The sequence below is a fragment of the Pteropus medius genome, unplaced genomic scaffold, assembly GCF_902729225.1.
Source record: "Pteropus medius unplaced genomic scaffold, Ma_sr-lr_union100, whole genome shotgun sequence".
Classification (NCBI taxonomy): Eukaryota; Metazoa; Chordata; class Mammalia; order Chiroptera; family Pteropodidae; genus Pteropus; species Pteropus medius.
The window spans coordinates 20,646,575-20,672,799 of NW_024344378.1; the positions used below are offsets into that span (position 1 = coordinate 20,646,575).

The 26,225-nt window shown below is 40.6% G+C and overlaps 1 protein-coding gene across 3 annotated transcripts in view; it reads left to right on the plus strand.

Moving 5' to 3' along the window:
* Nucleotides 1–154: 154 nt before the first annotated feature.
* Nucleotides 155–26,225, plus strand: part of PKD2L1 (polycystin 2 like 1, transient receptor potential cation channel) — a 32,219-nt gene continuing 6,148 nt past the window's right edge. The window contains exons 1-8 of one of the 3 annotated variants that reach the window (XM_039871507.1): nucleotides 155–901; nucleotides 1,405–1,518; nucleotides 22,620–22,747; nucleotides 23,198–23,451; nucleotides 24,396–24,620; nucleotides 24,782–25,010; nucleotides 25,663–25,833; nucleotides 26,015–26,196. In XM_039871507.1, coding sequence (XP_039727441.1) covers nucleotides 667–901; nucleotides 1,405–1,518; nucleotides 22,620–22,747; nucleotides 23,198–23,451; nucleotides 24,396–24,620; nucleotides 24,782–25,010; nucleotides 25,663–25,833; nucleotides 26,015–26,196 — 1,538 coding nt within the window. In that variant the 5' untranslated portion in view covers nucleotides 155–666. The remainder of the gene's footprint in view (nucleotides 902–1,404; nucleotides 1,519–22,619; nucleotides 22,748–23,197; nucleotides 23,452–24,395; nucleotides 24,621–24,781; nucleotides 25,011–25,662; nucleotides 25,834–26,014; nucleotides 26,197–26,225) is intronic. The other 2 variants (XM_039871506.1, XM_039871508.1) reach the window with 2 other exon arrangements.

Here is a 26,225-nt window from a genome sequence, read left to right on the forward strand (position 1 = left end):
CAAGGTGAGACATTAAAGGAACCTCAGACATCATTGTCTGAGTCTCGTAGGGAGGCAGTACTTGTCAGTCTCCAGTCCTTGGCCTTGGTCCCCACCTCAATCCATGTCGGCCCTTTCAGGAGCTTTTAGTGGAAATGAGATCAGACCCACAATGGAGTATGCCAGCCTCCCTCTTCTCCCAGCTCCTCCCATTTCTCTTTCATCGCCTCTTCTGTCCAACTGAACTCCGGACCATCCCTCTATCAGGCCCCATCTGCAAGCAGCCCTCCTCTCCCTCCAGCATTCACCTCTTTCACCCCTCCTTCCTCCAGCTCTCAGTCTCCACAACTTCCTCATATTCCTCTCTCTCCCCTTGTCAAACCTCTGCCTCTCCCCCACCACCGTTCCCTCCCACTCCTTTCTTCTTGTCCCCTAGGACTTGTAGCAAGAGGGAGAGAGAGAAAGCCCCTGCCAGGATTGATGGTCATCCCTACCCGCTCCTCCTTATCCGCTCCCTCCCCCAAGCAGGCACAGATTTCCCCCTACAAAAGGCAGGAGGCAGATGCTGTGTTAGATCAGCTGCTCTAAGAATCCCTTTGCCCTCTGCTGGCTAGGCTGGGCCTTTGCTCCCTCTTCCTCCAGGTGGAAGTGGGTACCTGAAGTGTCAGGTCTCCCGCCTCATTCCCCATGAATTCTATGGAAAGTTCCGAGGGACAGGAGCTGCAAAATCTGGGGAGTGGAGCCTGGGACAACCCTGCCTACAGTGGTCCCTCTTCCCCGCATGGGACACTGCGGATCTGCACCATTTCCAGTGCAGTGCCCCCCCACCCCCAACCTAAGAAGCCAGAAGATGAATCTCAGGAGAACACACACGGGGTCCTGGTGTCCAGCTGCTGCCTTCAGATCCGTCGTGGAATCAGAGGTAACTGGTATGGGGATCATAGAGTCGGAAGAAGGGGTCACCAAAAGCTTTTACAGTGGGGAATGTGATCTGAAGAAGAGGTAAAAATCTCAGTGTCTCTTTAGGGTTTGTAAATTGTGTTTGAGCTACATGCCCCAGAACACAGAGCCCAGTCTAGTGGTCTTCCAGAGGTGGAACCTGGCACTGTCATCACTTAGGGGTACAGAAAGGGTATATGGGAGATAGTTTGAGGGAGGGCATGGATGTAGATACTCTAGATTGCCCCCGCCTAGAACAAAGGCCTCCTTTCCATGCCTTCATTCTTTCTGACCTAGTGTCTTCACCCCTGTCTACCTCAGGGACTTTGATGGAGGAGGGCAGGCATGGTTAGAGTAGCCAGATTCTGTCAAGGGATACGATAATAGGTGAGGAAAAGGGCTGGGTGGAAATAGGAGTAAAGACCAGGGATAACTGAGAGGAACCCTGCTGTTGGAGGTCCTGGGCACCTCTCCACTACCCCTTAGGACTTTGGGGAACGACCCTGACTGAGAACACTGCTGAGAACCGGGAACTTTACGTTAAGACCACCCTGCGGGAGCTTTTGGTGTACATCGTGTTCCTGGTGGACATCTGTCTCTGTGAGTAACATCTGTCTTTGTGTACAGTAACATCTGTCTGTGAGAAGCATCTATGTGTAAAACACCTGTGCACATGCTTCTTTGGGCAATATCTGTGGGGACAGCATCCATCTGTGTGAGCAAGTTGTGTCCTGAAATTTTGATATCGATTAATAAAATTCTATTTATTACCTTTCAGCTTAAGATCTTTTGTCTAAAAGGAACTTATCACTGAGTTCGAGAGAAGAAGGCAGGTTGTTATAAAGCTTTTAATAGAAGTTGTTTTGTCAAGAGTTACAGGATTTAAGTTCAAACCCTGATGCCTACTCAGCAGCCACTGTTTTCTATTGGTATGTAGAAGTTTTTACCCTTCTTTAAAGAGTGGAAAACCACTTCTTCCTGTTTGGAAACAAAATAGTTTGGTGGGTTTCACATAGTTATTATACTATGTTTGATCCATGTTTCTTAAGATGCAGGAAGAAAAAGATTCAGCAAATCTTAGAGCTCAGATCTGTAATTAAAGGATTAAAGATGCAAACAGTGTGGTGGTAGTAAATACAGTTAAGGTTCGCCCTTGTGAGAGACCACCATGCTGTAGGCACTGAGGAAAGCTACTCTGAAACTCTGGTTATGGACAAAAACTGGGAAGGTTTGGTCTCTAATTTGAGAGAAACAAGATAGAATAGCGAACCATGAAAGGATAGAGTCAAAGAATCATAGATAACAATAAAGTTGGACTCAACAGATCCGTAAGGCCTATAGATAAGGATGCTTTGTACTCAGTGAATTACTTCTTTAAAACCTTGCACAATAAGTGAAGTTTGGCTAGTTTCCTAGAGTCGTGTGTATATGTGTGTGCTGATTAAAGCTGCAGCTTAGATAGTACAACTAAAGTGCCTTCGATACTAGGTGGCCTTTATACCACAGAGGGTGCTATTCTTTTTAGAATGCATGACTCTTTTGAAAGTGGAATTCAAAGGCCTGATAACATCAGTGTTGATGGAAAATTTTATGATCTTTGTGAGCCACCCGCATTTGTGTGAACCCTCTAGGAAAGCTGAGCAGAAAACACTTGCTTCTGGCTGTCTTCTGTTGAGACTCACTCTGTAGGGACAGAGGGGGAAGTTCTGAGTGTTTACCATGGGCCATCAGCATGAACTGAAAGGAGACATTGCATGTAGAGAACAACGGTTGGCCCTGTGGGCACATTGTGGGGCCCATTTGATTTCTTTCAGCAAACGATTGTCAGGAATTCATTTGTTGACATACTGATTTTTGTCTTCACCATCTGCTAGAAAAGAGTTCCTCTCCTTTTTTCAGATCCCATGACAGCAGCTGAAACCCACAGGCAGATCCTTTCTTTATAAATGACTCAAATGTCTATATTTCCAGATTAGCCTTCGGAGCAAAATTACGAAGTTTCTAGCTCCCCAGAGTTATGGTGAACCAGTTCTAACTCTTCCATTTGGGGCTAGAAGGGGTGGAAGCATGGGTTATGGTAGCCTGAAAGTCCCATCCACCCATGTTCTCCACTTTTTGAGATCTCAATGCACTGCTGAATGCTAGATGGTCTGTGATTTCCTAAAGTCTGAGTTATAGACTCAATCCAATAAACACATTATTCTTGAATGGTCAGGAGCTTTAGAGGTCATCTAGTTCAAGGATGCAGAAATCCCTTCTCTAAAATCCCTTCTGTGATGTTTTGTCAAGTGACCATCCTGGGGAGTATTCATGAGGAATTTGCTGTTTCATGGCAAACCCATTCTACTGTCGGGCAGCTCTGTTTCCTTCCATCTGTGAAGTCCCATCCTCTGTGTCAGATTTTGGACTGAGGGATACAGAGATGACTGATTCCAATGTCTTTTAAGGGCTCACCTTCTACTTTTTAGAACTTTCTTTCTTCTCTTGAGCCATTTACTTCTGTGTTACTCTCTAAAGCCCTAATGGGTTCAAGGCCTGGCACTTCCAATTATCAGCTGTGTGATCCAGAGCAAGTTTGCTAACCTCTCCTAGCTTTGGATAATGATTATACCCACCTGACAAGATTGCTGTGAAGGTTAAATAAAATGTTCCACTAACATGCATAGTGCAGAGCCTAGCACATGATAAATAATATCTATTATTATTTTCAGCTCACAACACACTATAAAACCATACTGCAGTGTCATGAACCCAACCAGCAATGGAGGGTAAGAGAAAATTAACTTGATACCTTTAAACTTCTGTAAATCTCCAACTCCTATGGAGTTGGGCTCTCAGTAAAGACCTTGCAACCATTAAACTACTTGAAGGTGTGCCATTAAGTGCCTTTGACTTCGCAAATTGAAGTCCCTCTCTACAAAACTCCAGCCCCTTCAGGAACTTTCTTACAATAGAGAATTTGGAGGCCTTCACATTCTGATGTTCCTACAACAACATGGTAAAAGAGTACTTGTACTAGTTTCCTAGCCCCCATCCTCTCTAGGCATCTTCTTTCTTTCAGGCAACCTTGAGCCTTGGGCATGGTCTCAGTAGGACTACTTTGGCACTCTCCAAGGTCCTGACCTTACCTCTCTGGCATCCAAACACCCTGGACTCTGGCCATCTGCAACGAGACTGCATTCTAGTGAGGATGATATAACCCCTAAGGGGGTGGAAATAATTTCTTGAAGGGAAAAAAAAACCTCTTGGGTATTACAATAGATTTTGGCTCTCCAAAAGCCCACAGTAAATAAGTGAATATAGGGTATATGTGTAGTATTAATATTCAATTGGGGTAAGGGGTTACTTAAAAAAATGTCTAATGAGGCTCCTTGGTTGGGGGATAATGCAAAAAAGGTTGAGAAGCACTGAACTAGACCCACCTAATTTTGCTAATGGTAGGCCAACTGATTAAGCTCTCCTGTCTAAGAATAGGGATGCGAGTCCTGGCTATAGAGTCTGGCACAAAGCAGGGTGGCTGTTGTGTCGTTCTGTGGTGTACTGTCTTTTAAGAGCTGCAGTGACATGTGGTTGGATACGCATCTTTACCAGTGTGCTTTTCCATGTCAGCTCCCGTGACCAGGTTCAGATGTTCTAGGACCCATGTTCATTATTAGGGTAAGCACTATGGCATCATGAAAAGATATGACCACTGGAGTCAGACAAACTGATTCAGATACCAGCTCTGCCGCTTACTGGTTTTGTGACCTTAGGTACTTCCTTTTTGATAGAACAAGGATAATCACACTTATCTTGTGGAGATAACATGTATAAAGAATCTAACAGAATGACTGGTAGTAATTATCTTTGTATTATCTGGTGGAATTTCAAAACACTCACTTGGTCTTCTAGACTGGTTGTAAAAAATATTTTTCAAGAAAGAAGCCAATTTGAAAAGGCTATGCACTGTATTATTCTAACTATAAAACATTCTGGAAAAGGTAAAACTATGGAAATAGTGAAACGATCAACCTTTGCCAGGGTTCAAGGGGAGCAGGAGATGAATAGGTGAATCACAGAGGATTTTTAGGGAAGTGAGACCACTTGTATGATACTGTAATGATAGATACATGTCAGACTTTTGTCAAAGCCCATAGAATGTGCAACATTAAGAGTGAAACCTAATGTAAACTATGGACTTCAGGCGATAATGATGTGCCACTGTAGGTTCATCGATTGTAACAAATGTGCCACTCTGCTGTGGGGTTTTGATATTGGAGAAGACTATGCATATATAGGGGCAAGAGGTACAGGGAAAATCTCTGTACCTTCCACTCAATTTTGCTTTTAATGTACAACTACTCTAAAAAGTAAAGTCTATTGTTATAAAATACCTTTCAAGGTTTGTAGTTAGCTCCACATATAGGGATAGTGTCATTTGAGCAGCATCCACTTCTGCCATTAGACCTTTAAATTAAGGTGTTTTCTCCAGAAGACTCAGTTTATCACCACAACCACCACCATCATTATCATTAACACCACAAACAACAAATCTTTATTGAATACTCTTTCAATGTGCCTACCACTGTGCTATCTACATGATCTCATTGATTACTCTTAAGGATTCCATGAAATTGGTTCTGTTATCACTCCCATTTTACAAATCAGAAAAGGTTTAGGTATGTCAAATAGCTTGCTCAAGACCACACGTCAGTAAGTGACAGAAGCAGAAATCCAATTCAGTGACTTTTGGCTTGACTCAAATTCTAAGGCTTTTATCTGCTAAAGTCTACTACAGCATCTCTGCATACAGATGTGTGTTACACATTAATTTGTTAACACCCATCAACATCTTAGCAAAGATAACTCCCTGCCCTACCATAGTAGAAGCAGAATCTTGAGAGAATTCTACCAGCTGATTACTTTTCTTGTTGTGTTGTGTTGTCATATTTAAAAGATAATCTAAAAATCCTTAAAGAACATCTGAAATATAATTCACCTGTAATTCACCACCACAACACCGAAGATATTTTCACTTCTTCATATTGCCAGTTGTTATCCAATATTTTACTTAGTTATATCATGCTGTACACTTTCACTTACATAAACATTTCCTCATGTTTGTAAGTAGTTTTTATATTTTCATTTAATGATTATAGTCACACCACAATTAATTAAAACATTTCTCTCGTTATTTCAATATTTGCCTATTATAGGTAAATATGTCTATTCTTGCTGCTTTCTCCCGACTTTTGTTGAATTATTTCCTTGGGAATTTCCAGGGAGAGAGATTACTAGGAAAAAGATAGGATATATGTGTACTCAGTACTTTCTATTTGTTGTCATTTTACCTCTGTAAAGTATCATACAAATTTATTATGCCGCCGATACTGTAAGATCACACCGGTTTTGTCACAATCTCACCAACAATGAATATTCTCATATATGTTTTTTATTATTAAATTGGCACAAAATGTTACAATTTGCCTTAATTTATTTGTCATGATCACTAGTGAGGATGGACACTTTTCTCATGTTTTTATGTATTATGTATTTATTTTTGTGTAAATTGCATAAGAAACATGTTATAAGAGGGGCAAGGGAGAGGTTGGGGGCGGGGGTGAAGTTTGGAGAATTAGACCCTAGGTGAGGGACCAAGCACCAGGGGCTCATCCTCATGATCTGAGTTCTTAGGGCAGAAAAGAACAGCTAACAAGGTTGAAAATCACTTGTACAGCAATTTGGCCTGGGAAGGGCTCTAGTAAACTATTATGGTCAGCCCCACTCCCCACATTTTTTCCTCTCTTATGCTTTATTCTAGGAACTGGGTGGATCTAGATACTAGGGCTATTTGGAGAGTCATTTGGCTAAAACAGAGCTATCTTTTTGATGCAAGCAATGTGGGTGGACCATCAATCTTCTCATAATAACCATATCAGTTTTGCAACCCTTAAAAACCTTACAAAGAGCTTCCACACCTTTTATCTCAATTGATCCTGACGGCAGTCCTGTAAGGGATAGATATTATTATTTCTGTTCTACAGATTAGGAAGCTGTTATTATTGTCATTATGAATAGTTGAGGAATGATCAGTAATTCAGAATGGTCCCTAATGGGTTGATTAGTCCTATTCCTAGGCAGAGAAAGTGCTAGAGAATGATATTCCTGCCTCTACCCTGCCCCTCTCACCATCATGATATTTATGAAAGGGCTTCCAGCGCTTTGTTTTCTTGGCAGGATGGCTGTAGCCTTTTGTTGATGGAGGAAACATTGAGAGTCATTGTGTGGAAACAATGGCTGTTTGTTTTAGGAGACATTGTTATCTCAAAGGTGCACCTGGGACTGGCCCTGGCTAGGAGAGGCTGTGAGCTAGGACAAGCCTGGGTCTGGTCACCATGGAGTTGAGGAGGAGGGCAAAGACCCTTGGCTTTTGATAACTTTTGTCTACATGCCAGTTACTATCAACTGGATGCTCTTTATCCATTGCTGGTTGTAAGGAAATGCAGGCCTCTGTTCTTTTAGTGCTTTTAAGTTTCTGTCCATAGCTTGGTGGAATCTTGCATTAACAGGAGATGCTGAAGCAAGCTTGGAGATCGGGAAGGAGATGTCTTTCTTTTTTATTGAGATATAATTGTCATGTAATATTGTATTAATTTTAGGTGTACAACATGATTTTATATACATATATATTGCAAAATGATTACCACAATAAGTTAACATCCACCAGCACACATGGTTATAATTTTTTTTCTTGTATGAGAACTTTTAAGATTTACTCTCTTAGCAACTTTCAATATACAATACAGTATTATTAACTATAAGCACCATGCTGCACATATACCCTCAGAACTTAGTTATCTTTTAACTGGAAGTTTGTACCTTTGGCCACCTTCATTATTTCACCCACCTACCCTCACCCCGTCTCTGGCAACCATCAATCCGTTCTTTCAACATCTAGGTTTAGGGTACCTTTTTTAAATTTTATAAAGCAAAGCATGCAATTTTGTCTTTCTCTGTCTGATTTATTTCACCTAGCGTAAAGCCCTCGAGGTCCATCCATGTTGTTGAAAATGGCAGGATTTCCTTTTTTGATGGCTGAATAATATTCCATTACACATATAAAGATCATATTTTCTTTATCTATTCATCTGTTGATAGATACATGAAAGATCACATTTTCTTTATCCATTCATCTGTTGATAGATACATAGGTTGTTTCCTTATCTTGGCTATTGTAAATAATGCTGCAATGAACATAGGGGTGAAGAGATCTTTCCAAAATAATGATTTCCTTTTCTTTGGATAAATACCCAGAAGTGGAATGACTAGATCATATGGTAGGTCTATTTTTAATTTTTTTAGGAACCTCCATATAAGATGTCTTTCTTGACTGAGCATTCCTAGAATTGACAGGAAAGGATAGAAATATATTGGAGGTTTAGGAAATTATCTGTGGGTGAGCTTCTATTTCTTATATGGCTGTAATGATGGCAGAAAATAATTGGTCACATAGAACTATGACATTAATGAAGGCCTAATGGTGATGGAGACAATATAGGACTTGAAATAAAATGACTTGGTTCATATGATGGTACAACCAGTTATTAGCCATGTGCCTTTGGCAAGACAAGTCAAGAGACTTAAGCTTGATTTCCTTGTATATCAAATGAGGATAATGTCTGCCTTTTTGAGATTGGTGGGAAACAAATAGGGTACTTGGTATAGTGCCTGGCATATAGTGAGATTTCAATAAATATCAGTTTTCATTTCACATCAAGGTATAAATTAGGGAAATATTAAAATGTAAAGCTTAACCCACTACAAGACTGAGAACTGTTTGAAAGCACCCTGGTAATACTTATCAAGAATCAGAAAGACCCAGCCTTCTAGGAGTGGTTGCCAGAGATTAAGAATGGCCATGGGATGATGATGATTTCATGCCTTTCCTAGCATGCTCAGTTATCTGTGGCCCATCTAGACACAGAGAGTTACAAAGTCCTTTTAGTACCAGGGTGAAGTCATCTGAGCCAGCTTAATCTTAATAATAAGAATTTAGGCCTTGCCAGCAGGCTTTGGCCTGTGTTTTCCATAGCTGAATCCCCTGGTGTCCCAGAATTCCTAGGGCATGGATTACTGTTACAAAACCGGTGGGCCTGGACATATCCTATCGTCTAATGCTGAGTGACAGCCTAACATTTAGTTTTCTCCTTTGTTGGGCTGTCACTGGTTTCTAAGAATACAGCAGTACATTTAAGCGTCAGAAAAAGTTTTTATCAAGAACTCTGCTTTGATCAAGTACAGAAGAACAGGTCATACTAGCTGATGAAATTTAGAAAGTCTAGATTTTTATAGATGAGATTAGGCTAGGGCACTGCCAGTGTACGTGGCCAGAGAAAGGCGTAAGTCTGAGTACTGACTGACTCTGCCTCATGCCAGCTGAATGACCCTGAGCAAATCATATAAACTCTGAACTCCATGGTTCATAGGAAACTGCTCATGGGTAAGGTGAAATAATTAGGTCATATCTGACAAGCTACTAGGAGACATTGTGTGGGAAAGCTCTTTGAACATTATAAAATGTGGTACACAGGTAAGAGATTATAATAATATTAATAATCTCTTTATGCAATCGGGTAGTGGCAGCAGGAAGGCTAGAGTTTTAAGTTCGGACAGATCCTCAGGACTGTGGGAAGTTTCTAGAAATAAGGCGTAGTTTCTAGAAATAAGGTGTAGGACAGTAGTTCTCAAAGGTGTGCTCTAAGGGCCCCCGGAGCCTACTGAGACCCTTTTAGGGTGTTCGTGAGGTCCTCCCTTACCCAACTACATATTTGCGACAGGTCATGTTTCTTTCATAGACTTTAACCAAAATGACATATTACAACAGATTGAATGCTGAAGTGGATATGAAAATTTTGCTGTCTTCTATTAAGGCAGACTTTAAAAAGACTTGCAAAAATGTAAAACACTGCCACTTTTCTCACTCAATTCTTTTGCTTTGCTTTAGAAAATATAACTGTTTTTCACAAAAATGTGATTTATGTTGACATGAATTAATTTTGTTATCATTAGTATTTTTAAATGAATGAATTAATAAATATTTAAATTTTTCTTCTATTTTAATTTCTATAAGGTAATTATTGATAGATATAACCCAAATAAACAAAACCTTTTTGGGGTCCTCAATAATTTTTAAGAGTTTCAAAGGGGTCCTGGGAACAAAATGTTTGAGAACTACTGGCTTCAAGAATGAGTCTGAGCTGGTCAAATCAAATTATTTCACAACATGGAGGAAAAAGACAGATGAGACCATAAGAGCTTATTAGCAAAAGGTTCAAACTAAGGACAAGATTAAAGAATCAGGGTCATTCATCATTCAAATATTTATGAAGTCCTACTGTGTCAGGCCCTAGGCCAACTGTTAAAAACTTTGAGATACATGAGACACATCCCCTGCCTTCAAGGAGCAAAGGAGGCCTATATGTAAACCAATAGTGTGATGAATGTTTAGTGGAGGGGTGCTCTGGGACCAAAGGCAAGATGTGGGGGACCAAATAGTCATGGAGAGCTGAGAAATCTTGCAAATCTCAGAGGCAGACAACTGTTCAGTATGAGGAGACCCAAAGTCATTGCCAGGGAGGCCTAAAATCATTGCCATTTGCTTGCTTATTTTAACATTATTGGTTCTCAGCCTGGAGGAGGCAAGGGTTAGAGGGATTAGCAGATCTCAGGGCTTTGCCATAGTCAGAGTTTCAAAGGTCAAATATGAGAGAAAAATGTAAAACAGTATTTCTCTAAATTCCATAACAAAAAATTCTACCCTTCCGCATGACCATCTAATCAAATACTGATTTGTACTTCTTTAACCCTTCACCCTTTTCTCCCAGCCCACTAAACCCCCTCCCCTCTGGCTGTCCTCAGATTGTTCTCTATATTTCTGAGTCTGTTTTCAATTAGTTTGTTCTTTCTATTCCTTAGATACCACATGTAAGTGAAATCATATGGCAGTTATCTTTCTCTGTCTGACTTATTTCACTCAGCATAATACCCTCTAATCCATCCATGTCACTGGGAGTGGTAGGATTTCATTTTTTATGGCTGAGTAATATTCCATTATATATATGAGCCATAACTTCTTTATCCAATCATCTGTTGATGGGCATTTAGGTTGCTTCCATATTTTGGTTATTGTAAATAGTGCTGTCATGAACATGGGGATGCATAGATCTTTACAAATTATTGTTTTGGATATATCTTTATTAAAATTTTAACTAATACATTGTCCTTGTTTTAAAAAATGCACCAAATAATTTGGAGACTGTTAAAGACCATTGTTATTAACCACTGTTAATACTTTGGGTATATACCGTTTCAGCCATTTTCTAAGCACATATAAATATATGTGAATTTTAGAGAAGAGGCTTTGGTTGTTCTGCACTACAAGGCTGTGTGAAGTCACATGAATGCTGTCTATGAGATTAAATGTTCTTTGGTGGTGATAAAGTCAGTGTAAGAGGCTCTCTTAAGCTGTTAATGGCCAAGGCATAAATGCAGTATAGGAGGATGTCTTGAGGCACTTTGTGGGAAATAACCCATATTTTGAAATAGCTGCAAGGAACTGCCAGTTTGCAGCAAAAGTCAGGCTCAGGGACAATGAATGCTTCTTGCTGGATGCTTCTGCATCCTGGACTGCTTCTCCCAGCACCTCCTTTCTTCTCTTCTCTCTCCTTAAGCACTAGTCCACTTTGTTTTCTTCTTATCTAAATCTGCCCACTGCTTTGAACTTCTTCCTTTCTGTCCATTGTCTCATAGTCTTTGCCTGTCCTCCTGTCCCTGACACAGCCTATGGCTTCTTGAGACTTTTTAAAGGAGTCTCCCTGCTGGGAATTCCAAGGAAACATTTTTTAGTGTTGGTTCTTGAACCCCAGGGAAAGTTTGATAATGTGTTTCAAGGAGTTCATGCCATTCAAAGTGGCAAAGACATTGTTTCTATTTAAATTATTTAAAAATCAATCAATATATTAATTTCTTAAATGTCTTCCTTTTATATAGAACCACTTGAGAGCATCCTTGCTGTGTATTGAGTGAGCACACTCTATAGTAAAGAAGGTGATATATTTATCAGCAATGACTAAAGCCGTCCTCATATATTCTTCCTGAATTGCGTTGAAATTTTTCTTTTGCTATATATCTCATGAGCTAAGCATTGATGAGGCTACCCTTAACAGACCCCGTAAATCTAGAAAGAATCAACTCTTGGCAGTGGATGAAAATATGGTTTGGTCATATAATCTTTACAGAATCTTTGATGCATGTACCTTGAGCTACAAAATTACAGGTAAAGTCCAGGGCTTCTATGTAGTGAAGTCACTCATTACCTACCAACTCTACTACTTTAGGCACCATTCTCTGATTGTTTGTTATGACATTGCCTGAAATGGTAGCATCATAATTGGGGTAACCCCTATGTACATGTGGTTTTAGATCTGTGTTGCCTAGTTTCCCATCTTTCCTTGGGTCCACATTTTCAAGGACTCTACCTCTACCTATGGTACTCTTTAATATCAAGGGCTCCTCTTCTTATACTTCCTCAGTTTCTAGTATAAAAATCTCTTTTGTGCAGCTGGATATAGGTGGCAAAAGTCTTTAAACCTCAGGTCTATACTACTCTCCACGGCCTTAGTTTTTTCAAGATGATCAGTTTCTGGGAGATCTCAGGCAAAATTTTTCAAGGAAACACAAATAAGAGCAAGCGGTATTCTTCTGTAACCTTCTATGGCAATATGTATATAACCATCTCTGGCTCATCAGCCAGAAAAACCCCCATACTAAAGCAGGTCACTTATGTTATACTCCAGTTAGGAACTTCAGCTCTTGAAACTGTGTGCCCTTTCTCTTAGAGACCAAAGCTATATATGTCTTATATCTCTCTCATGGCATTGACTTAAATTCATGCTATGTCTTGGAGTTTCTGGACAACATAAGGACTATGTTATTTGGAGGGTGGTATTTTTCTTTCTAGGCTGGCTCTAAAGAATACTATTCATCTTCATCAGGACCTTTGACCTCCTGATTTGACTGCTGTCTTAATAAACTCTACAAGCTGTTCTGAAACCATGTAATAGTTTATAAACCATCAGCTAAAGTTATAATAAATCCATAGGAATCAATTACTTTGCTCTCCCTTGCATCTGAACTAAAGATTGAATGTATTGGAGAAGTTCCAGCAGCTAATCAACAAGTATATCCTTATGGCCTGTTCCTTAGTCCATCTCCAATCATGTAGATACTTGATTTTAGTATTTCCTCACCTGAGATAATCTGTTACATTAATTCAGCACGAACAAGTATTTATGAGTCTTTTATTAGTCCTCTCCTAAGATCTCAGAACTACCAAAAACTTTAGGGAGATCACTAATCATTTCCTGAATTCATTTTCCATTTCTCAGAATGATCACCTTCAGCCTGATTGAATTTCCTTCAAAAATGACTCAAAATTCTTTGGCCCTGAATCTAATTTCCTAAGCACAAACTAGCCATGTACAGTCATAGGTTCTCTAAAACTATAATCTTCTGAACCTAAATCCTAAACAGCTTGATAATGCTTAAAGACTTAGTTACTAAGGCCGATGTAAGTGATATAGTTCTCTTGGCTGTATTCTCTGTGGATACACTGATGTGAAATGCACTGGTTTTCTATAATACTCCGGTGACTACGCTGAGGACTTAACCCTTTCCTCACTTACAGGTCCCAACTTGCTTCTGCCTACTGTCCACCTTAAGAAACATGAGGCATTTAGAGTGCAACTTTGAATGACCTAATAGCATCAATCAGAGCGTGTAGGTGGAATAGAGAGAAAAGAAGAGAATAGAAGGAGGGATTGCCCAAGATCAACGACAACATGGTTCTTAATGGGGGACTTCCTACTGGGAAAAAGAAAAGGGTTCTTTGTGCCTAGTAAATGATTTTATCCAAGAGATCTGCAATTACGTTGGACTTCTCTTTATTTCAAGATAAGAATTTTGTGCTATCAGTTTGTTGTTTTAACTTTTTTTTTCTCTATGCCTATTTTAATTTTCTTAGAAAAGTTCCTTTTGCAAAGTACTCATTTCACATAGATGTATTCATATGAAATGCTTTAGTTGGGATATTGATTTAGCTGCAATAACAGTGGCTTAAATAAGGTAGAATTTTATTTCTCTCTCAGATAACAGTCTGAGGTATAAGAAGTCCTGAACTTTTTCACAATAGGTTTGACACCAGAACACAGGTGTCAAGAAAACCAATGCTAAGTCAAGCCAAAATGGGAAAGGAAAAGACTCATATCAACATCGTTGTCATTGGACAGGTAAATCCACCACTACTGATCACTTATTCTACAAACGTGATTAAGATCGACAAAAGAACCATTGTAAAATTTGAGAAGGAGGCTGCCAAGATGCCTGGGTCTTGGATCAACTGAAAGCTGAAGTGAGGTTGATATCACCATTGATAACTCCCTTTGGAAATTCAAGACCAGAAAGTATTATATGAACATCATTGATGCCCCAGGATGCAGACTTTATCAAAAACATGATTACAAGTACATCTCAGGCACACTGTGCTGTTCTGATTGTTGCTGCTGGTGTTGGTGAATTTGAAGCAGGTGTTTCTAAGAATGGACAGACCCATGAGTGTGCCTTTCGGGCTTACATACTGTGTGAAACAACTAATTGATGATGCTAACAAAATGGATTCCATTGAACCATCCTATAGCCAGAAGAGGTATGAAGAAATCGTTAGGGAAGTCAGCTAACTACAACCCTGACACAGTGGCATTTGTGACAATTTCTTATTGGAATGGTGATAACATGCTGGAGTCAAGTGCTAACATGACTTGGAAGGTCACCTATAAAGACAGCAATGCCAGTGGAACCACACTGTTTGAAGCTCTGGCTTGCATCCTGCCACCAACTCATCCAACTGACAAGCCTTTGTGTCTGCCCCTCCAGAATGTTTGCAAAATTTATGGTGTTTCTACTACCTCTGTGGGCCACGTGGAGAATGGTGCTCTCAAACCCGGCCCAGTGGCCACCTTTCCTCCAGTCAGCATCACAAACTGAAGTAAAGTCTGTGAAATGCACCATGAAGTTTTCAGTGAAGTTCTTCCTGGGGGACAAAGTGGGTTTCAGTGTCAAGAATGTGTCTGTCAAAAATGTTTATCATGGCAATGTGGTTGGTGACAGCAAAAATGACCCACCTATGGAAGCAGCTGGCTTCACAGCTCAGGTGATTATTCTGAACCACTCAGGCCAGATCAGTGCCTGATATGCATCTGTGCTGGATTGCCACACAGCTCATATTGTTTGCAAATTCACTGACTTAAAGGAGAAGATTATTTGTCTTTCTGGGAAAAAACTGGAAGATGGCTGAAATGTTTTGAAGTTTGGCAATGCTGCCATTGTTGTTGTGGTTTCTGGCAAGCCCATGTGTGTTGAGAACTTCTCTGACTGTCTTCCTCTGGGCCATTTTGCTGTTCATGACATGAGACAGTTTCTGTGAGTGTCATCACAGCAATGGACAAGAAGTCAGCTGTAGCTGGCAAAATCACCAAGTCTGCTCAGAAAGCTCAGAAGGCTAAATGAATATTATCCCAATACCTGCCACCACAGTTCTAATAAATGGTGGAAGAATGGGCTCAGAATTGTTTGTCTTAACTGGCCATTCAAGTTTAATAGTAAAAGACTGGTTAATGATTACAATGCATTGTGAAACTTTCAGAAGGAAAGCAGAATGTTTTTTGTCGACTGTTTTTTTTTTCATGCCTGTGGCAGTTTTCAAGTTATTAGTTTTTAAAATCAGTACTTTTTAATGGAAACAACTTGACCAAAAACCTGTCACAGAATTTTGAGACCCATTAAAACAAAGTTTAATGAAAAAAAAAGAAGTCCTAGACTAACACGGGACTCTACGATCAGGCTTCTTCTACTTTAGTGCTTTGCCATCCTCAACATATGGCTCCTATCTCATGACCCAGCTCTTCATCTAATGTCCATACTCCAGCTATCAGGAAGTAGGAAAGTAGAAAGAGAAAGCACATTCCCTCCATTTAAAGACATGAGCCAGAAGTTGTAAGGGGAAGCACATCACCCCACTCACATTACATTGGCCAGAATTTACTCAAATGGTCACCATACCTAGCTATACAGGAGGCTGGGCAATGTGATTTTCAGTTGGGCAGACATGTGCCCATAGATAAAAGTACATTATTGTGTAAAAGGGGGAGGAAAAGCATTGGGGGATAACGAATAGCCTGTGCCAGATAGTGGGATAAGAAATCTCGTCCATAGTTTGGAATCGGAGCAGCAAAAATTAATGGAACCCAGAGAAATCAAGGCACTTATAATCACTCTGATACAAAATCAGCATGGAAGCTGATGAGACCTGATTCTTTTCCACCAGGAGTATTTAAAGTGTTTAGCTGAGCTGTTGTGAACCTATTATCAGAGGTGGTTGGGGAGGCATATGAAGACAGTTTCAGAGCATTGCATTTTATTTCACTAGAAAGTAGAGATATCCATAAAATTTCCCTTCCCCCCAAATTATTTATGTGACCAAAGCCAAACTGGATCATGTGCCTAGAAATAGGTAGAGATGTTTCAGAGAGCTCCTCAGCAAGCCATGTGATAAGAGGGGCTCAGGAAGAGGACATCAGGAGAGCTCCAGGGTAAATTTATAGAATTGGTAAAGCCCGAGGAATTTCCAACTGTTCATTAGTTGGAAGATTGGTGGAACAGTGAAGTTCTATCCACATAATGACTTTCAGGGCTGGGATTGGGGGTTGAAGAGACCCCCAGGTTTCTAGAGATGCATCTTCAATGCTTTTCCTCAGTGCTGTCCAGCTTAAGAAGGGGCAACTGGCTTTTGAAAGGCAAAACTTGAAGGCACAGAATTTCCAACAGAGGAATAGCACAGAGACATAAAGGAACTATACTCTTGCTGGCAAAAACACCTCAGCTCTTTAAGTTTCTTTGTCAGTTAGTTGTAAGAAAGGATCTCACTCCTGCCGAAGGAGAGAGCTGTTAGAAAAGAACCGCTTTGTTCCATTAAATAGTAATTAGGGACAGGGAAGGAGCTCAGTAGCATAGGATGGCCTATACGGCCATCACCTGGGAAAGGAGGAGCACAACGCAACTGCTAACTTCTTGTTATTGCTCTGAGCTGGGAAGTTCTTCCAGCAGTTCAAAAGAAAAGACATTTCAAAACATTGGAATGGAAAAAATCAAGTTATTACCCAAGCTCATGATTAATAATTGTTACGATCATACTTTTTTAATAATAATATATTTATGCCCCACCTATGTCTAAAAGGGATCTGAGCCAACTTACATTAAAAAGCACAGATGCAATAAGATATAGCCCATTAGAACTATAATAAGAAGACAGAAAAAGAAGTGGGAAAAGATAGGGGAGGAAGAGAAACAGAAGTCCTGTAAATGGGAACAAAGCCTGAGCTTCCTGCAACCAAAGAAAAGAAGAAAACAGTTCTTATTGAGTAAGAAAAACATGCCAGTTAATAAGGAAATGCTAACTCTGGGAAGAATTGGCTTTGTTAAATTTTATGTAAGAGACATAGAATATTATAATGATAAAAGCCATGTTAAAAATTGAAGCTACCCTTCTTTTGACTGTTTCTTATACCTGGCCCCCTTAAAATTTATATTAAATCCTCATTCTATAAGGGCAATTTTTAGGAGTAGGGATACATGTGCATATACATACAGACACACACATATATGTGTGAGTATACATACACATATGTATATGTGTATGTATATATGTGTGTATGTACATATATACATATTTATAAACATATGTACACACATACATATACATACCCAGCTGCAATGTATATGTGTATGTGTATGTATATACATTTTTATTATATTTTAGAGAACTGCTTTACCCAGAAATAAAGCTTGGAGAGCCTCTGGGAATGAATGGTAGGTATGTTCCTATAATATCATCATCAGTTGGCTTGGTCAGCAAGCCCCTTTTAATATAGGGTAGCAATATTTTAATTAATGTGGACTTTGGTACAGATATGCTAAAGTCATCCACTGACCTCTAGGGATATCCAGAGACTAGCTCCATTTTCCTAAGAAATGATGCAATCTTTTTGAAAATGTCACTGTTTCCATATAGTTAAGGACTGTGTTACAATCAAGTAAAACCCAATAAAACCTGGCTTAAACTATAATGGGATTTATTGTCTAGGTAATGAAGGTCAAAGTAGATCACGGTAAAGGGTCGATCAATCCAGTGGCTTGTTGACATTGTCAATTACTCTTTCTGTTTCTGTTATCCAGTTCTGCCAGCTGCAGACTTTCATCCTAAGGCTAACTCTTGGGGCTTTCTCATTTATATCTAATATGAGAAAAAAGTTCCTAAAAAGTTCCAGAAATCTCTCTTAATGACTTCTTGGTCTGAAATGGGTTACATGCTAATCCCTGAACCTGTGATGGTGCCAAGGGAGAGGATTAGCTTAGGTCCAAGCTTCCTGTAGCGTCCTAGAGCTAGGGTTGGATTCAGCTTCTAGTAACATGTGAGATGATCCAGAGAGGTGAGATGCCTCAAATAAAACTATGGATGTTAGGGAAGCAGTCACAAAGTCCAGCACAGCATCCAGCACCTGGAAATTTCATCTCATAACTTAGAAACAAGAAGATTTTAAAAATGATTGTATTATTTTTATATTCTGTCATTACTATAGCATTAATTGAATGCCATGGGAATGAAGATAAACAAAATCTACCTATTATACTATTCATTATTTTTAAAGATCATTTTTTCCTTCAAGTTTTTATATTCTTGGCATTTAAAATATATTTAATTGTAATGATAGCGTGGAAATACTTTTGCATTGTTTTTATCACCATTTAAGTGGCTGTATCATACTCCATCAAGTGGCTCAGTGATATCATAATTTACTTATGTTTGCAATTTTTTACTATTATAAATAACCCAGGTAACATTTTTGCATATGTGATATTTTTCATTCTTTGGAACTCATCTATGTCAGAAGATGATTTTTGAGACAGATATTTTTATACAATATCCATTCAAACCAGAATGAAGAAATTTAAAAGTTCTTTTAAGATAATGATATTCTGAGTTTACCAAGTGCTTTTGCAGTTAACCTCCTGACTCAGATATTAAACTCTTCAAGTAGAGTTTTCTTATAAGGAATCTTATAATTTTGCATAATCCTAACCATTCAGACTGAGAGTCAGGGTCCCTAATCAGAAGGATTTTGAGTGGTAGATATATTAGTGTAATGTAGAATAGTGGCTAAATTCACAGTCTTTAGAGTAAGGCAGACCTGAGTTTGAACCCAAGTTCTACTTGCTTGCTATATGATTTTTGGACAAATTATTTAATAACATTTTGGATCTCAGTTATCTGCATTAAATGCAAATGGTAGTTCCTACTTTGTGAAGGTTTTTCAGGATTACAAGAGACAGATTATGCAAAACCCAATGAATAATAAGTATCAAAAAATGGTGGTTATTGTTATTGTTATTCAGAAACTATGAATTGAATCTGAGGCGGAGGTTAAAAGGCATGATATAGTTTGTCTAGAACTTAATTTCTGTCCAAGAGAAAAAAAAATCAGATACTCTTTATTGGATAGTGAAACCAACACCTGGTCTCTAAATCCCCTTCATAGCATTCTCATGCTGTTAATGTACTGACATATTGATATTTAATATACTGACTCAAATTCTGACTCCTTCTAGCTCCCACCCATTCTCTGATCCAATGTCATGTTTTAAAATACACAGAGCAATTCCACTCTTTCACTGGATTTTAAAGGAAGGAACCAGGAAGGCCAGCCACTGCCCATAGCAGAAACCCCTTTGCTGACACTCTCAGAGGTGAAATGGATGTTTGTGAACTGGTCTATTTCATAATTGAGAGCACTAGTAGTTAGGAAGTCTTTGCCTTTTGGGGAGGCAAATTTTCCCTCCTGTAATTTCTACCCCTTAGATACATTTCTGTCATTGGAGCAGAACAGAATTAGTTTACGATGGAGGCAGGCAGATTTGCATTTAAATCCTGGCTCTATTAGTTTTTTATGTTGGGCAAGTTACTTCAGTTCTCTGAGATTGGAAAATGGGGATAATAATAACACCTAATACACAGGTTTGTTGTAGGATTAAATGAAATAATCACGTAGAGTACTTAGCATAGGGCATATAAGATGTTCTGAGTGTCAGTGGGCATTTGACCAGGTGAAACCATTTCTCTCAGAACACATAGTCTTTACTGTCTTGGATGATAGTCGGAGATGTTATGCTTGGATAAAATGTTGACAGCCAATTCAGAGTAATGTTAATTCTAAACAGTAACTTAGAATTGGAGAATTAGAGAAGAGACAATGCTATAGCAACGAGTACCACCTAGTGGCCATCCAGAAGGTATAAGAATTTAATCAGGAAAAGTTCCCCTCACTGACCATCAGTTCCAACTGGGCGATGGGCTCCCAGCAGACAGAAGTTGGATTTCCAGCCCGTTTTCCAGATTCAGAAAAGTTCAGCCTGAGTACTCCAGATACTAAAGTTAGATAATCACAGATCTGAGTTAGAGAAAAGTCATTTATTGGACTTAATAGAGTGGAATGGGGAAATAAATGTGAAGTAATAATACTTCCTTCTTTGCCGATTCCCACCCCTGCCCTCCCTCCCCGCCGACCCCTGCCCTGGGAAAAGTATGATGTTGCTTGTGTGTAATCTGGGACCACATAAGCCCCTCTTTCTTCCAAGACTATGGACAAGCTCCAGTCCACCCAAGTCATTCCTTTTCCAGATGAGATGATTGGAAAAATATAGCCCAAGATTTGAAAAAGAAAATTCTTGAAGGGAATTGATCATGAGAAGCCGACAAATGCTACTTACATTTTTTTGGGTGTAATTATAGACTTAAAGAAAAGTTGCAAGAATAATACAGAGAATTCTTATACACATTCACCCTATTCAATCAGATTTCCCAAATATGAACATTTTACCATGCTTGTTTTCTTTTATTATTCTCATTCTCTCTCTCTCAGTCTCTCTCTCTCTCTCTCTCTCTCTCTTTCTTTCCCCCTCCCCGCTTTTTACACATACACAAACACTGGTTGGGAGTAAAATGCCCCATTACTCTTAAATACTTTAATGTGTATTTTCTACAGGACATTCTCTTATCAAAGTTAGAAAACTATCATTGATCTGGCATTATTACCTAATGAGCAGAGCTTATAATAATTTCACTAATTATTCCACTAATAGCCTTTATAGAAAAAGAAAAAATTATAGTCCAGGATATAATCCTAACTAAATGCACATAGTGTATTTAATTTTTGTTTTTCTTTGCTCTCTTTTAATTTAGAACAATTTTTTAGTCTTTCTTTGTCTTTCATGACCTAGATAAAATGTTGAGTAATCAAATAAATCATATTAACAAATTACAAGCTATAGAAAAAACCCCAAGAATCCATGAATTTATACTGACATACATAAATGAATAAGTAAGTAAGGAAGAAGCAAAAACTCTTCATGAAGAGAATATATGCAGAAAAGATGATGTAATGAGAAAATCACAACTGGACAACCATAACAGTAATAATCAGGCAAAATTCACCAAAAGATGCTAAAACTAGTAGGTGAAAGATTGATCAGTAACAGGATATTTACATAGTTTTAAAGTATTTCCCCACAAAATATGTATAATTACAAAGAGAAAACTAAGACTTTTACATTGGAGAAAGCTGGAAGATGCCATCTTAACAGAGATCAAAGTTAACATTACATAATATGTACCTTTGGTATTCCTTGCCAAATGCATAACTTGAATTTAAATACAAGGGAACATCACACAAATCTAAACTAAGGGACATCTGTTAAAAAATGGCTTATAATCTTCAAATTCTGCCTTTAACCAGAAAGCTCTACTTGACAGCTCTACTGTATGTTGGGTGTTAGTGTGGTTGAAGGAGAACCAATTCTTCAGAGCAATGGCCAAGTGTTTTTTGATCTGGGGATGCTCTGAGTCCTCTCAGAAGGCAACTGTGCCCTTCAGGATGTACCAGGGCCAGAGGTCCCATGCCTACCTCCTACAGAGTCTGCACAGTCTGTGGCTGCAGAGTCACTGACTCCAGGGTCCAGGAGACCACATCTTTATTGTAAGGTGTTTAGCCAGGGCCTTGTAGTACTCTAGAATTTGAAGGCACATGCCCAAGGGCATAAATATGACAAATAAAGGAAGCACTACCTGCTGCAGAAGGTGAAAATGTCTTGACTCTGGGGAGTAAGAACTAGGAAATTAGCTGGTTCAGGAAAAGAAAAGTGAATTTTCAGAAAAACAGTATCAGAGACAATTTCTGAGTGTTCAGTCCTTCTGAGGTGAGTTGGGAGGAAAAGAGGAGACCTTGTAGGCACAACTCTTCCTTAATGCAGTCCCTAGTTTCCCCAATGCCACCATCAGCCTCCCTGGCCCATTCTAGGGGGTGAATCTGATGAGCTCTCATCTAGGTAGCATCTCTGGTCCCAGGGCAATGAGATTTCCTCTGTGTGTGTGTGTGTGTGTGTGTGTGTGTGTGTGTGTGTGTGTGTGTGTGAGTGCGCGCGCGCGTACGCGTGCGCACGTGCGCATAAATGGAGATGGGAACAGAGAGCAGGACACAGCCTCTTGGGTTGATTTTTAGTGACCTATGGAATGACAAGCTCCAGTGCCTATTACTACACCAAAGTGATGTCTGAGCTCTTCTTACACACCTCTTCGAACACTGGAGTCTCCTTCCAGGCCATCAGCAGCATGGAGGACTTCTGGGATGTGAGTATGAGATTGCCGCTATCCCTCCCCTCTTCTTCTCAATGGTCTACAGACTGAGGTCACAGGCCAGGGTTCAGGGATATTAGACAGTGGATGATGCCATATTGAGACCAAGGTCATTCCAGGATCAGGCTAAGTCAAAGGTTAAGGCAAGAATTAATGAGTCAGACTAGAGTTAAGGTGGAGGTAGGTGAATGATCTGGGTGATGATCATGGAATCAAGCCATTAGTTAGACCAGTATTGGGAGTCAGAGATAAGGCTGAATTTCTAAATGCATTTAAAATAAAGAGTAAGGCCACATCAGGTGTTCTGATAAAGGTTCAGGAGTTGAGGAGTCCAACAGAAGTAGGCTGGAGACAGGCTGCGGCTCAGGGAGTGAGGGCAAAAGTCATTCTAAGGGTAGGGGTCTGCGTGAAGCTGGGATAGGCCCAACCCAGCTCGTGGTCTAGTTTGCCCAGGGCCCACTACTGGACAGTTTGTATTGGACCAAATGGTACAACAACCAGAGCCTGGGCCATGGCTCCCACTCCTTCATCTACTATGAGAACCTGCTGCTGGGGGTTCCAAGGCTGCGACAGCTGAGGGTCCGCAATGACTCCTGTGTGGTGCATGAGGACTTCCGTGAGGACATTTTGAGCTGCTATGACGTCTACTCTCCGGACAAGGAAGAGCAGCTCCCCTTTGGGCCCCTCAATGGCACAGCGTGAGTCCCCTTACCAATGTCACAGGGCTTGCCCCTCTGAGCCTGACACCATCCCACCAAGGTTTGGGAACCACTTCCTCTGAGCCTTAAGGGGAGAGGTAGAGGTAGAGCCTTGGAACACTCAGGGGAAATGGGATGGGGGCATCTCTCTGAGTCTCAACTGTGACTGTTTGGAGACCTTGATCTGGATCACTCAGGAACAGAGAAGGTACATGAGCAGACAGAACCATAGCCTCTGGACTTGTTTCAACACATAGTCAGAGTCACATCTGCCCTACTCTGTAGGTGGTCCTGCCAGAGAAAGCATTCTTTCTTGTCCAGAAGTTCCTCGGGGGTATGGAGAATGAATGAAGCATTGACACTGCCATATAAGTCATGGTTGGAAGAGTCTGACCCTTGGAACTGATAGGAGAGAGGGGTCAAGTGTGGTTGGGGAATTAGGGAAGAAAGGGGGAAAAGATTGATAGGACAGGAAAGAAGAGGGAAGAAATAAGGGTCCAGGGGGGAAAGTTTGTCATCAGAACAGAAAATCGTGGGGTGCACAACCTCAAGAGCAGAAATGGTCTTTTCTGGGTTGTACAGGGACTATTCAGGCTGGAGTCAAAAGCTTGGGGCTTGGGTTTGTCATCCATATCCTTAGGTAACATTATGAAAAATTAGGAGAATTATATTTGAGTTTCAGTTCTGCCACTAACTAGCTGAATAATCTCTGACATTTCTGAGTCTTAGTTTCCTCATTTGCAAAATGTGAATAATGTTTACCCTCAGTTCTCAAACAGTTGTTAGTATCAAACAAGATAATATACGTGAAATAGACATATATATGATTTGTATATATAATATATGTGAAACTGTAAAGCCCAATCTTGAAGTGTTGTCATTGCCTTGGGAGATCAGCTTTAGCTTGGGTCAGATCTCTGCTCAGATGGCTTCTTCCTTGGCAGGTGGACATATCACTCACAGAATGAGCTTGGGGGCTCCTCCCACTGGGGTCAGCTCACAAGCTACAGGGGAGGCGGCTACTACCTGGACCTTCCAGGAACCCGACAAGGCAGTGCAGAGGCACTCCGGAACCTTCAAGAGGGCCTGTGGCTAGACAGGGGCACTCGAGTGGTCTTCATTGATTTCTCAGTCTACAATGCCAACATCAATCTTTTCTGTGTTCTGAGGTAGGTCCCCTTTCCCCACTGCATCTCTCCATCCATGCTTCCTGGTTCCCTTCTCCTCTGCTGGAGACTCTTCCCTAAATGTGTACCATGTGGTGGGAGAGGGGAAAGGAAGGGATGGGAAGAACTATCCTAGCCCAGGCCCCACCAGTCGTCTCCTTCAGACTGGTGGTGGAGTTTCCAGCCACAGGAGGTGCCATCCCATCCTGGCAAATCCGCACGGTTAAGCTGATCCGCTATGTCAGCAACTGGGACTTCTTTATCGTTGGCTGTGAGATCATCTTCTGCATCTTCATCTTCTACTATGTGGTGGAGGAGATCCTGGAGCTCCACATCCACCGGCTTCACTACCTCAGCAGCATCTGGAACATTTTGGACCTGGTGGTCATCTTGGTGAGAGATAAGATATCTTGGACTTGGGATGTATTGGGAGGAGAAGGGGAATCTACCCTGACAGGGCTTCCAAGTTCTTTTCGGAGCCCTAAGTCCTCCTTATGACTTCTGATCAAACCCCTGTATAACAGCTCCCTGAGCAAGAGGTTGATGCTTCCCTGTCCCCACCCTGGGAGAGCCTTGTCTCCTACATCCCCACTCCCTCTAATCTGTGGTCTAGGCCCTGCTCTTTATGTAGTTGATATTCTGTTCTTCTCTTTCTTGCCTTTATGACCTGTCCCCTTAAAACTCCTTGTCTTCTCTCTTCTATTAAAATATTCTGCCTCTTTATCTTCATCTCCTTTCTATTAATAGGACACATTAATTTCCCGCCCAAGGCTAGAAAGTGATGGGGGAAATAAAATTACTTGGCTCTAGTTCTTTATGGCCCTTTACAACCCATGAATTTGCTGCTGACCCCAGAGCCTTCTCGTGGGCTTTAAGACATTCCCCAATCACCCTATCCAGTTCCATTTGAACCTGAGATAATCAATGACTCAGCAGCAGAGGATTTTTTTCCCCCACCTGTCTTACCTACCCCTGTGACTTCATCATTGAACTTCCCTTGAGATCCCACTGACTTCTCTGCCACCTCTAACCCCTGTGATGACAGCTCTCCATTGTGGCTGTGGGCTTCCACATATTCCGAACCCTCGAGGTGAACCGGCTGATGGGGAAGCTCCTGCAGCAGCCAAACATGTATGCTGACTTCGAGTTTCTGGCCTTCTGGCAGACACAGTACAACAACATGAATGCTGTCAACCTCTTCTTTGCCTGGATCAAGGTACCCTGGGATTCCTTGCTTCTGCTCTGCCTCAGGGCACTCACTCTCTTTTCCTCAATACTTATCTCATTTTCCTTGTTTGTTTTGGCAACTCCTGTGGCTTCCATAGTCCCCTGGTGCGGACTGTTCAAAGCTTTTCTCTTTTCTTCCTTAATCACTTGGTTCAACATGATCCTTCCAGATATTCAAGTACATCAGCTTCAACAAAACCATGACCCAGCTCTCCTCCACGCTGGCTCGCTGTGCCAAGGACATCCTGGGCTTCGCTGTCATGTTCTTCATTGTTTTTTTCGCCTACGCTCAGCTCGGCTACCTGCTTTTCGGGACTCAAGTGGAAAACTTTAGCACTTTCATCAAGTGCATGTGTGTATCCTGCCCCATTCACTCCTCCG